Source organism: Gopherus evgoodei, chromosome 7, assembly GCF_007399415.2.
Source record: "Gopherus evgoodei ecotype Sinaloan lineage chromosome 7, rGopEvg1_v1.p, whole genome shotgun sequence".
Classification (NCBI taxonomy): Eukaryota; Metazoa; Chordata; order Testudines; family Testudinidae; genus Gopherus; species Gopherus evgoodei.
The window spans coordinates 5,605,240-5,617,109 of NC_044328.1; the positions used below are offsets into that span (position 1 = coordinate 5,605,240).

The 11,870-nt window shown below is 52.7% G+C and overlaps 1 protein-coding gene across 3 annotated transcripts in view; it reads left to right on the forward strand.

Moving 5' to 3' along the window:
* NEURL1 (neuralized E3 ubiquitin protein ligase 1) overlaps positions 1-8,653 on the forward strand; it is a 278,432-nt gene extending 269,779 nt beyond the window's left edge. For all 3 annotated transcript variants that reach the window (XM_030570453.1, XM_030570456.1, XM_030570455.1), the window contains 2 exons: positions 1,362-1,508; positions 3,153-8,653. In XM_030570453.1, the coding sequence (XP_030426313.1) occupies positions 1,362-1,508; positions 3,153-3,394 (389 nt within the window). In that variant the 3' untranslated portion in view covers positions 3,395-8,653. The remainder of the gene's footprint in view (positions 1-1,361; positions 1,509-3,152) is intronic.
* Positions 8,654-11,870: the final 3,217 nt, after the last annotated feature.

The window sequence follows — 11,870 nt, forward strand, 5'->3', positions numbered from 1 at the left end:
CCATCCACCTTCCCCAGGGGACGGGAAGGGGCGGGGGAACCCTTGTCACCATCTGTGATTGTCTGTATTTGCCTCTGGGGAGACATTTCAGCTGATTATTATCATAGCAACAGGACAAGAAGCAGGCTGAGCCGGCATGTTTGTAATGCTGTCTCTGGGGCTCCCCTGCAGAGCTGGCTGCTTCCCCAGCAAGCAGCTGGAAACTGTGTGCCAAGTACCTTCTGCCTCCGGTGGCTGGGAGCAGGCGTGTAGCTTTGTACTAAGAGAGGGTTCCACAGACAGGGCCCTGTGACGAGCGCGTCCCAAACATAAGAAGGGCTCACACTCAGGCCTGTCACGCAGTCAGGGGAGTTGCATCTGCTTATTGCAGCTCTTAGTGTCTGGGTCGCTTTGCCCCAAGCAGGTTTCCCCTTTGGCTGCTTGGCAGGCTCCTATCTACAGGGTTTCTTAGGGGTCAGCTGCCCAGGCAGGACCAATTAGTACAAATCTTTCCTGTCCTGTTTTCTCATTTCCCAGTTTGAGTGCCTGCGTTAATTTGCTGTCTGTTGCCTTTGAGCACCAGCTGGCCACGTCCCGGCAGGGGGTTACCTGAGAACAACAGAGGCTTCCAAACAGCTGCAAAGGAGTTGCCTTTTTTATAGACAAGGATGGTGATATGATTCAGCTCAAGCCACACAGCACATGGCACAGGACAGGGATCAGAACTTGCGCTTTTCTGCCTGCCAGGCCCTTGGGAAGGCAGATCTTGAGTGCCGTGGTGTGAGCTTGGTGGTGCCAAGCTCTGGGGGTGTACAGCACTCATTAGCAAGGGGAAATCACTCCTTGGGCTCCACTCCAGCCTGGCCAGCCAAGTGCGGCCTCTCCTCATCCCTGGATGTGACGCTGCTGGGGCATGGGAGGGTGAGGCTGTGGGTGACGTTTAATGAAAAGCGACATTTAAAACTGCAGAACCTTTTACATTGGCTCAAAGGGATCCAGCTTATGTATGTGTGGGTGTGGGTGTGTGTGTGTGGGAGGGGTGCGTTCAGACCTCTTTTAGGCCAGTTGATAGCATCGGGGGTCGGGGGTGGGGGGGCGAGGCGACATCTTGTGCCTGGCTTAGGATGGGTTTGTTAGGAATGGAAACTAAGGGTTGAGGTCTGGTCCCACTGACGTCAGTGGCAAAACACCCATTGACTTCAGTAAGGCCAGGATTTCACCCCCAGCTCTCACTGTGATAGCACTTCACATGGCTCAGATGGAGCAACACACGCCCAGGCCCGGGCAGGTAGCCCTGTGCAGGAGCAGGGCCTACTGTCTGGAATAATCTCATGATGACAAGCTTTTTTAAAAACCACATGTGTGCTTGTTTTATTGTCCAGGTTCCACTATATTGGCCGAGCGACTGGGCCCATCTACACCGAGCTCTCCCATTTCAGCCCCAAATTCCCCCACGGTTCTCTGCAGCGGGGTTTCTGATCCAATCCTGAGTACGTGTGGCTCCGGTCTGCTCTGCAGCTCTATCAGCGGTGAGTTTACCCTGCCCACAGTCACGGTTCCCTGCCATATTCTGCACTGCCACACTTCCAGGTCCCCCGTTCAATGCCCATTGGTGCGCTAAATGCATGGAGCGGCATCCATCGATGCATCTATCAGCTCCCGAAGTGAGTAAGGGAGAAGAGCCAGAGATGCGTGAAGTCCCTAGGGGAATGTTTTTACATGGAAGCTGCCCAGATGCCTTGATACTGGACAGCAATAATTTTGTAGCCTTTTTCATCATCAAAAATCTCAAAGGAGGACAACCACCTTTCTAGACTGTGTACACCTGCTTGTGAAATGCAGCTGCCCCGGGGGAGATTCCTGGAGGCTGTTTACATTGCTATTCTGCACCAGGCCCTGTTACCATGAATCCCAGAGGAGGTCAGAAGTTTCCATCCAGCCTCACACTCTCTCAGTGAGGGAGGGAAGCAGAATTCCTGTTGGACCGAGAGGTTGTGGCTGTTTGTAGGAGGGTAGTGCCCCATGCCATCGAGGCACATCCCTGCCCAGAGAACTCACAATCTGTTACTTGCCTCAGTCCCCTGCTCATGTCACCAAACAATGCACCAGTCTCAGAGCTGCTGCCACCATAGCTCTGCCCTCCCTCCCTTCCAACCGTTAAACAGCAGCCAACCCAATGTGCCCTCCATAGTGAATGTTTGTACAGCGTTCGGACACTGCAGCACTCCCTCTGTGGGCCAGCTGGCCGTGTGATCAGACAGCCCATTTCCCCTGTTGGCCCCCGGTGCAGTGAGCAGCTGTTTCGTTGCAGTGTCTTGGCCTAAACTCTAGGCAAACTGCACAGCTCTACTACCAATCCCATGACAAAAGCAGCGTTACTCACCCTCAGAATCTCTATAGCCCCTTCCTTGCCAGGAGCTCTGCCCCCTTTCCAAACATAGATCGGGCCTTTCACCACAGCTCAGGTGAGCTAGGTTTAGAGTTATGGTGCCCATTTGCCGGATGAGGAAAAGAAGGTGCAAAGAGGGGGAGTGACTTGCCGAAGGCCGTGCTGTGCATCAGTGGCAGAACCAAGAATAAAACACAAGACTCCTGCCTCTTAGGCTTGTGTCCTTAACACATGACCGCCCTCCGTCCCATCATGGAGACTCTGTGACCTGTTATTAGAAGAAACAGATTTCTTAGGCTGTGTCTACACTACAGCACTATGGTGGCATAACCACCTCGTGTAGACACAACATACGCCAATAAATGTGGGTTTCTGCCAGCGTATGAACGCCACCTTCCCACACGCCATTAGCTATGCTGCCCGAAGCCCTCTTCTGTCAGCATTTCTGTAGCTGCACTGCAGATTTGTTGGCAGAAAGATGCCAATCCGGAGTGTGGGATTTTCATGTGCTAGCGCAGAGTCCAGAGGAATTCTCCCTTCCCCAGTGGTGCAGCATTGTGCACTGAGTCAGGTGCATTATGGCCTTTTCTCACCTTCTGCTGAGGCCTCAGCTATTGGCCATGGTTAGCTGCAAAAGCTAGTGAAGGAGACCTGTTAAATCACCCATTCTACTCCCTGCAGTACTAGGTGCACCAGGAGTCTGCTCTGACCACGTCACTCCTCTCTCCCTAACCCTGAGACACCCATGACAGAGTAAAGAGCGACCATGTTCCTTGCATTTCAGGCACAGCGCCAAACTCCCCGGTCAGCATGCCGGAGTCACCCATCTCCCCATCTGGCTCAGGGGTCTGGGGGGATGAGTGCACCATCTGCTACGAGAACATGGTAGATACCGTCATTTACTCCTGCGGACACATGTGTTTCTGCTACCCGTGTGGGCTGAAACTCAAGAAGATGGCCAACGCCTGCTGCCCGATTTGCAGACGGGCCATCAAGGATATCATCAAAACTTATCGCAGCACTTAGAACAGCAGCATGGATTGGGGGGGACTGCAAGGGGGGGCAGTCGTGAGAGGAGCAAGGGGGTCTCTGTCTTCACTCATCATTTGTGAAATTCAACATCTGAACCACCCCAAGGAGGCTGGAGGCAGGGAGGGGAGGGTTCTGCTGGTGACGGCTCTTCCACTTCCCCTGCCCCCAATGAGGTCTGAACTCCAGCACATCAGGGAAGTCAAGCTGAACCACGCTTTCCAATGGGCTTTACATTTTAATCTCAAGAAAACAGCTGGAGCCATTCTTCCTGTTCCACACCATGCCCAGGGATGTCCCCGCTGCTCAGCCAGCAGGAAAGGTGCAGTGAGGCACACCTTCTGCCCCCTGGACAGCGACAGTAGGCAGCTGGTGAGTGGCAGTAATACAGAGAAGAAAGGCGGCTGTTTGGGGGCAACTGACGCCATTTCACAAAAGCCTCTTAAAAGGGCAGGGCTGCGTGGACCGTTCAGAAGTGCTGAGTGTCCGGCAGGAGTGCTGACAGCAAAGGGTGTGAAAGGGCGAGTTTGGCAGGAGATAAATTATAAAGCCAAACCCTTTTGCTGGTAGCAAACACCCAGGAGCCCTGCTTGCTCGATGCTCTCCTGTGAGCGGTGGCTGGAAATTGATGTGCTGAGTGCTTGGTGGGGTTGGGGGAGTGGGCCCATGAATTTCTGGTAGTGGAGAAATGCATTGGGGGCAGCGGATGGGTGTGCAGCATGTGGTTCCTGCGAAAGACTCTGGTGTGGGCATGGCTCTGCGTGTTGCCGTCCAGCGAGGTGACGGGGTTACGTTTTCAGCAGCAGTGCCCCAGCAGCCTGGCTCATTGTGGCACTGCATGACTATAACCCCACTGCACCGATGCTTGCTCCTGAGTTCTCCCTGCCCTTCCTGTCACAAGCCAAAGGCCTCTCCCCCGAGCCCTCAGTCAGCACTTGCAAAAAACACTGAGGAAGAATGTCTACAAACACAACACCTCCTGCCCCCCCCCCCCCACTCTGTTTTTATGGTAGAGTGTTAAATGTCTCTCTCTGCTTTAAAGGAAGGAAACTTGGTTAGTGATTACACGCTCTTGGCCACACTGCAGTGACAGGGTGGTCAACGCACTTAGTCATCAACAAGCAAAAAAGGAAGAAAGTGGCTTAAAATGGATTTTGTTTCTTTGTTTTAACGAAGGAGCTTCTGCTCACTCAAGGGCCGGAGGGGGGGGCGAGAACTGGTTTGCTGCTGCTCCTGCTGCCGCCCCATCAGTGACCAGATTCTCTGCATCCCACCCATTGTATGTCTCTATCTGTGAGTCCTTCTGACCACTCATACTAGGACAGTGTAGTACTGGGCGGCTGCTGGGCTCACTCAGGCTGCAATCATCTCAGTTTAGATCTGTCAGTCCTCCCTGGTCCACAGCTGCAACACGAGCAAGGCACGCCTCATCCCTCTGGGGCCAAGCAGCCCCACCTGCGTGCCCATTGAGTTCACGAGGCTCAGCGTAGTGGCAAACTCAAGGCCTAGTGATTTTGTGTCTAACTGGGGACACCGTAAAGTGGCCTCGTTTTCAGAACACGACAAGCCCCATCAGGCAACCAGGCTCCTCTGCACAAACTTGAATGCGGCACTAATGAAAATCTTGGATGAGGGGCTTGACCTCAGCTAGCTCCCATTGACTTCAATGGGAGATCAAGCAAGGCCTCAGCTTGGTGGGAAGTCTTCGAAGGAGCAGGCCTGCTGCTTTCCAGAGGGCTGCACATCAGGGAAGGCAAGCAAGATGTGGCTCATTTATACTCTTCTCTAGTGTTAATGGCCCCCGAACACACATCTTAGCCCTCGTCTAGCATTGACAGATCATGGGCTCAGTCACCTTGGACCACGGCGGTAGCTCATGTACCTCTGCGCTGCCCCTTGACTGCAATGAGAGCGTGGCCAGTGCAGGCCGAGGCCTTTTGCATTAGGTGCAGGCCTCTCAAAGCAAACTCACCGACAGTTCTAGTAGACGCTGTGACCTGGTAACCCTGGGAGCAAGAGGAGTTAATTATCGGCACATCAGGCCCCATGTGCATTTCAGGGCATGGTCTGTTTCCCTCCCCAAGAAGCATTGAAATGGAGAGCTTTGTTATACACAGGGAAGTAGCTCTGCTCAGTAACACATGATGCAGATTTGCTACAAAACATGATCAAAGTGCTGCTGCTCCCAACAGCGCGACTGCCCACACGGCCTCCTTTTCATGAGTGCAACATAGTTTTCAGGAGGAAGCCTGTGGCTGAGGTAGAGCCAGACTACAAAAGGGCCCGCACATTTGTAAGTAACTGAAAGTGTAGCAGCTGAACAAATAGCATCTGTCTGCCCTAAGTACCAGGGCCCAGCTCCTCCACTCTTGCTAAACTGCCTATTACCGGCTGAGCGCTGGTCCAAGACATGATCCTTACAGCGAGGCATGAGAGCTCTCTGTGGCCTCTGTTGCATTACAAAGCAGGCACGTTCTTCACAGGAGACAGCACGCCCACTCCTGCATGCCTAACGCGGGCAAAACTCACCTGCTTCCGGGAACTGGGCAAAGGCAACCACAGGCTCAGACACCTGTCAGGAGCAAATGGGGAGACATGTTGGTGATGAGCTGGGGAGAGGGTGTTACATAAAACTGGGTTGGTTTTTGCTTTTCAACATTACTTTTCTTTGTAATATATCACCAGCTGGCTGGTGGGGAAGCTGGGATGTGCATGGAGAAGGGAAAAAAAAACTCCTAGCAGAAGCATCATGAAATTAATACCTAATTATTTTCACAATGAAGTACTGTAGCAATGTAAGCATCTATCCCCCCGCACCCACCACCCCCAGCTGCAGCTGGATAGCTCCCCACACACACATACTCAGCTGATGCAGGTGTATCAGCCGCTCTCTTGGTGTGCAGCAAACAATCCTCTTGTGCCAGTAGATTTTGGCCAATAGTCACAAATACTGTATTTGTTTCTATATTGTAGATTTTAATATATAAGTAGAGTTATGGCACTGGAGTTAATTCCCCTGCCACTACTGCAGCATCCTCACCGACAGCTGGCTGCGGAAAGGAGCAACTCCGTGTAGAGGCAGAGCTATGCAGATTTTCTTAATAAAAGTTAGCGGGATGCTGCTACTGTGCGTGGAAAGCCCCTATCTCCCCAGAGATTGGTTTAGCTGGTGAATGTATTTTTAAGCATCACACTTAACAGGGATGGTGTTGTGCCTAACCCCACTTGTGGGAATCCCAGCAGAGCCCCACCTTTGGCATGCAGCGGATGTGGTTCCTACATTTTAATTCTTACAGCACCTGAAATTCCCACAGCGCTGCAGCAGTAAATGACAGGGGCAAGGCTCTCCCACTGTACGCACGTGAACCAGCCCTTTGGGTCAGACAGGCCCTGCCCCTGCGTGAGCATTGCAGGAGTGGACACCAAACTCATCTCAGCTACAATATGGGCTTTCCCCATCTGACTACGTGCAAACACTTGGTGGCTTTCGATGACAATAATCACTGACCTGCCCAAACACCAAGAGCAGAGAGACAGCTCCAGCGCATATACCAGCAGCTGTCCCTAACCTTGCAGGCCCCGGACCAGTGCAGCAGAGCCCTAACAAGGAATTTTTGCACCCGAGGCAAGGGTTAGCTCCAGGCCCTTGGGCAGCGGGTCCCTGCGTCCATCTCGGAGAGACGGATCCGCCGCCGGATTGCTGCTGCCACTTCATTCGTTCATTCTTCCACCGCTGATCACGGCAGAGCTGCACCCCTCCACTTTGCGTGCCCGAGGCAAGTGCCTCGCTCGCCTTGCTCTTGTTACGGCATTGCAGGGCAGAGCTAAGAGCGTAAGGAAGCGGGCATGGGAGGGAAATGAGCACATATATATATATAAAACTAATGCAGTCAGCACCATCTCCAGTCAGTCTGCCCCGCCTGGGCTGGTTCATGGCTACATCGTGACTTTTAAAGACGGTACAAATGGGGAGGAGTGGTCACAGGGCACCCGCAGCCCTGATTGAATTGAGTGTGTTTATATGTAGTAAAACGTGTGTGTTTTATGGTGGATCGAACACCAGGCGTTAGCAGGAGCTTCGTCAAGTAGGCTGGGGAGTTAGGAGAGGGCTACACGGAGCCTGGATGCAGACTCGGGGGTGAGCTCAAGGGCCCTTCTGCTCCCACACAAATCAGTCCGACTCAACTCAGGAAGCACTAGGATTGCCAACTTCCTAGACGCACAAAACTGAACATCCCAGCCCCCGCTCTCCCACTACCCTTGCTGTCCTCCAAGCTCAGTGGGCTGGGGTGGGGGCTTTAACTGAGCGTGCGGGCTCCAGGATGGGGCTGAGAGATTTGGCATGCAGGTGGGGGCTGTGAGTTGGGGGTGCGGGTTTTGCAGGGGCCAAGGGCAGGGGCATGGGCTTACCTCAGGCAGCTCCTGGTTGTGGGGAGAGGGCATGCTAATGCAGGCTGCATGCCTGTCCTGGCACTGGCCGCTGCATGCCCTGGAAGCAGGCGTCTCCACGTGCCGCTCTCACCCACAGGCACCGACCTCCACCACCACCACCAGTGTTTGAGGCAGGGGCAGCCTGCAGAGCCGCCTTGTGCCCCCGCCCAGGTGCCAGACTCGTCCTACTGGACACTTCCAGGGCACAGCGCAGTGCCAGTCAGGACAGGTATGAACTAGCCTGCCTTTGCGCCGCAGACTGGGCTTTTAACGGACGATTGGTGCTGACTGGAGCTGCCAGGGTCCCTTTTCGACTGGGTGTGCTGGTTGAAAAATGAGAGACCTGGTCCCCCTAGGGAGCACCCAGCTCTCTGCTAGGAGAGCAGGTCAGTGCCTCAGTACTGCTGTGACCTGGGCCAAACCCTGTCACTTTGTCAAGTCAGGTGGTCTGTCCATGGCTGTGAGATCTGGGGCTAGTACTTGTACTGCAGTGTGGGTGCTGAACCACAGGCTTGGAAACACAGTCGCACAGCCTGGGGCTTTGGTGGGCTGAGCAGACATGCCATCAGGGGCTGCTCCTCTTCCGCTGGAGTTTGGCTAATGCCACAGTTGAAGCAGGATCCGGCCCAGGGAGCAGCAGAGTTAGGCTTGCTCCGAGCAGAAGTAGTAACAAAACAAAAAACTTTAATTTCTGTTGAATTGGTGTCGGTTCCAATGTGTGCTGGTGTCAGCTCCATTTCCTTGTTTTATTTTACAGTAGTTTGTGTTCTAGCAGAAAAATTCATTCTGTGACAATTGGATAACTGTGATTGTGAATAAAGGTGATTTTAGGTATCCCACAGCAGCGTGAGGGAGCATTTATTGGCCAGTGGCTTGGAATATGCGCAGCTAAAATGACCAAGTGCTGCTCACCTTCTGTACTGATGTCTTGGCCCATGGGTCAGGGATACAGGCTGAGCCCCATAGCTTGATCTACAGGCCTGAGGCTCTAGTTCCTTGCACCCACTGTAAAGAAATGGTAAAATGCTACTAAGCCCAACACTATTTCACCCCCAGCCTGCCAAGGCATAAGGGCTGCAGCCCCCGTCTCTGACGTTACAGGCCTGCCTATTCAAACTAGGCTGGAGGAGGGAGACTCCCTCTCAGGTCAAGGGGGATTTGAACCTGGGACTCCCATGCTGAGTAGAATATCCTAGGCCCCTGTGCCCTTAGGTATAAAATCCAACACGCAGGCTCGGATCTCTCAGCAAAACTGCCTTTTTACATTGTGCTAGAACCAACCCCCCCGACTTTTTGCAGTGAAGACGGCCCCAAAACACTACTGCTGCCAACTCTCCAGCATCGGCGGCGGAAAGATCAAGCTCCTGCACCTGTGCTTCCCGCTGCCCTTCCTGCATACTGGGCTATGAAAAGAGTTCACCTATGAACAGGCCAGCTGGGGGCAACTTATCCCAGCCCCTTCTGATGCTTCTCCTAACAGAAGTAATTCGACTCTCAGCACTGCATTCTGAGGCTTAGAAAGACCCCTGCTGGCGCCCAGCCTATATTGTCTGCATCACCTACAGCAGCGGTTTTCAACCAGGGGGGTGGGGTTTGCTGGGGGGCCAGGAGCAGGTTTCAGGGGTCCCATCAAGCAGGGCGTTTTTATAGCACACTAGGGGGCTTCAAAAAGAAAAAAGCTGGGAACCATTGACCCGCAGTACAGTCCCACTACAAGCAATAGGCCTAGCGACAGCACTGCACGGTGGGTAGAAAGAATCTTAGCCAAAGCCTTTTCCTTCGGTAATGGAGCTGCTGTCCAGATTCACTTCAGAAAGCACCGTGAGAAGGCCTTTGCCAGCTCACTTGCAGACTGCAGAGCATCAGCTGATGAAAAGATGACCAGAGGTTGCAGCTGACGACACCACTGATGCACAATGGCCTGTTAGGCGTATCATTTACAGCTGTGGCTCACTGCCCAGCTCCCCCCTCCCCAGCAAGCTGTGCCCAGTGCTTTGGGAGGGGTGAGCGAGCAGTGCTCTAAGAGGATGCCTTTTCTCCAGTGCAGTAAAAGGCCATTAGTCTTCAGTCCAGCACTTCTGCTTTCCTTAATGGTCAGCTGCTGCTGCACACATTGAGAGAGCTTCAGTTTGACAGTGCCCAGTGCCTATGACCAGGGACACTTGCTCCAAAGAGAGAACGTGACTCTGCCATGGCCCAGCTGGTTTATAAATGAAACCCGCCCAGCTGGTTTATAAATGAAACCCATCCCTTCCCTTCTTATAATCACATATGGAAATACACCTCTCTCATAGAGCTGGAAGGGACCCTGAAAGGTCATGGAGTCCAGCCCCTGCCTTCACTAGCAGGACCAAGTACTGATTTTGCCCCAGATTCTTAAGTGGCCCCCTTAAGGGCTGAACTCACAACTCTGGGTTTAGCAGGCTAATGCTCAAACCACTGAACTATGCCTTGTCCCACTGACACGCCCCTTCCATGAGAACAGGAGTGAACCCTATGTTAACGTGCCTTGTGGCATCAGGTCTGTGATTAGCTCTGGCCAAAACCCTGGGCTGCTTGCATGCTATGGCACTTTCAGAACCCCGCAAGCTAAATCTGAGCTCCAGCGAACCAGAGGGAGTAGAACAGCAGTGCTCGAACAGCACCATCTGCTGCCTTGGCTAAGGGAATACATGGCTGCTCCAGGAAGGAGGTAGGTGTCGTCGGCTGAATTCACTAAAGCAGGCACAAGGTTTGACTTTCGGATATTTAATGAATAAATAGACATTGTTTCTCTGCTTCTGAATTGTCAAGAGCAGCAGATCGGAGCACTTAGCATGGAGACTGTTAGAGTACCCTGGCTGGCACTCGTGTATTGTGAACAGCAGCAGGTAGGAATAAAAGCACCAGCGCTGTCTAGAAAGGCAGAGGTCTGAACATTACTAGAGTTAAAAAAGAGCAATTAGGAAGAGTACTGTTCATGGGTTTCAATTTTAACTCCTAATGACTCACCTCCGATCTAGTGAACTCTCTCTCTCTCAGTGCTGAGGCTGAACCTCCCAGCAAGAGTTCTTCTCTTAAAAAGCAAACACGATATCAGTCAGACAAAGCAAAAGGACGTTACAGTCCACAGTCAGCTAGACACGATCTTCGGTGAATCAGGAACACAACTGGGAAGATTGCTGAGGTCTTTCTCCCTCCCACTGCAGGGCAGTTCCCTACAATTTGCATTAACCCCAGGGACTCAGTGGGCCCTGTGTTTGTACAGCACCTACCAAAAAAGCTGCACTTCCTCTATCCTAATTCTAATGCCAGGCAAATGCCTTTCGTACCACTTCCCCTGGAACTCAGTGTTTTCCTGTCCTTGGGCCACAATCCTGAAACTTCTCATAGGAGCGCTTGTATGACACTCTCGACTTCAGTGATGTGAGCCAGTCCAGCAGTCTGCCAGCATGCAGGATTGGGGGACATCTGTGCCTCAACCTCGATGACAGGGGAGTCAGGCTTTGTAGTAACTTCATGAAGTGCTTTGGGAAGAAACCCCCTCCCCACAAAAGTGTCAGTGCTAAAATAAGATACCAGGTCAAAAATGACAACACTATACAGAGTGCTGCTGCTGTAGGTAAATCCGGCAATGGACCAGGCTCCTCGTTAGCCTCTACAACACTGTTACAAAACATTTGATGGGAGATGTAGAACAAAAAAGGAAAAAGGCTAACAGGGACTCCCCTGGTTGCTAACTACAGATTTGCCGACCGACTAGCACTTGAGTTTTTTCTTGTTCTTCCCAGGAGACGATGAAGGGCCGTGTTTGACAAAAGTTGCCTACCGAACTGCCACCGCTGAGCTGGTTTGCTTTCAGGGCTGCTGTGCAGATGTGGAGCTGGCGCTGGCCTTTCCTAATCAGCTTCTAAGTCTGAGAGAACTACCCCCTCCACATCTCTGAAGCAGCATGGGAAATTAGGGAGGTTTTTTTGGTAAACGGAGCTCAGCGAGAACCTCCAACAGAGGGAGCTTGCAGTGGCTGGGTACCCTTTGCTCCTCTACACAGCCCAACAGATGC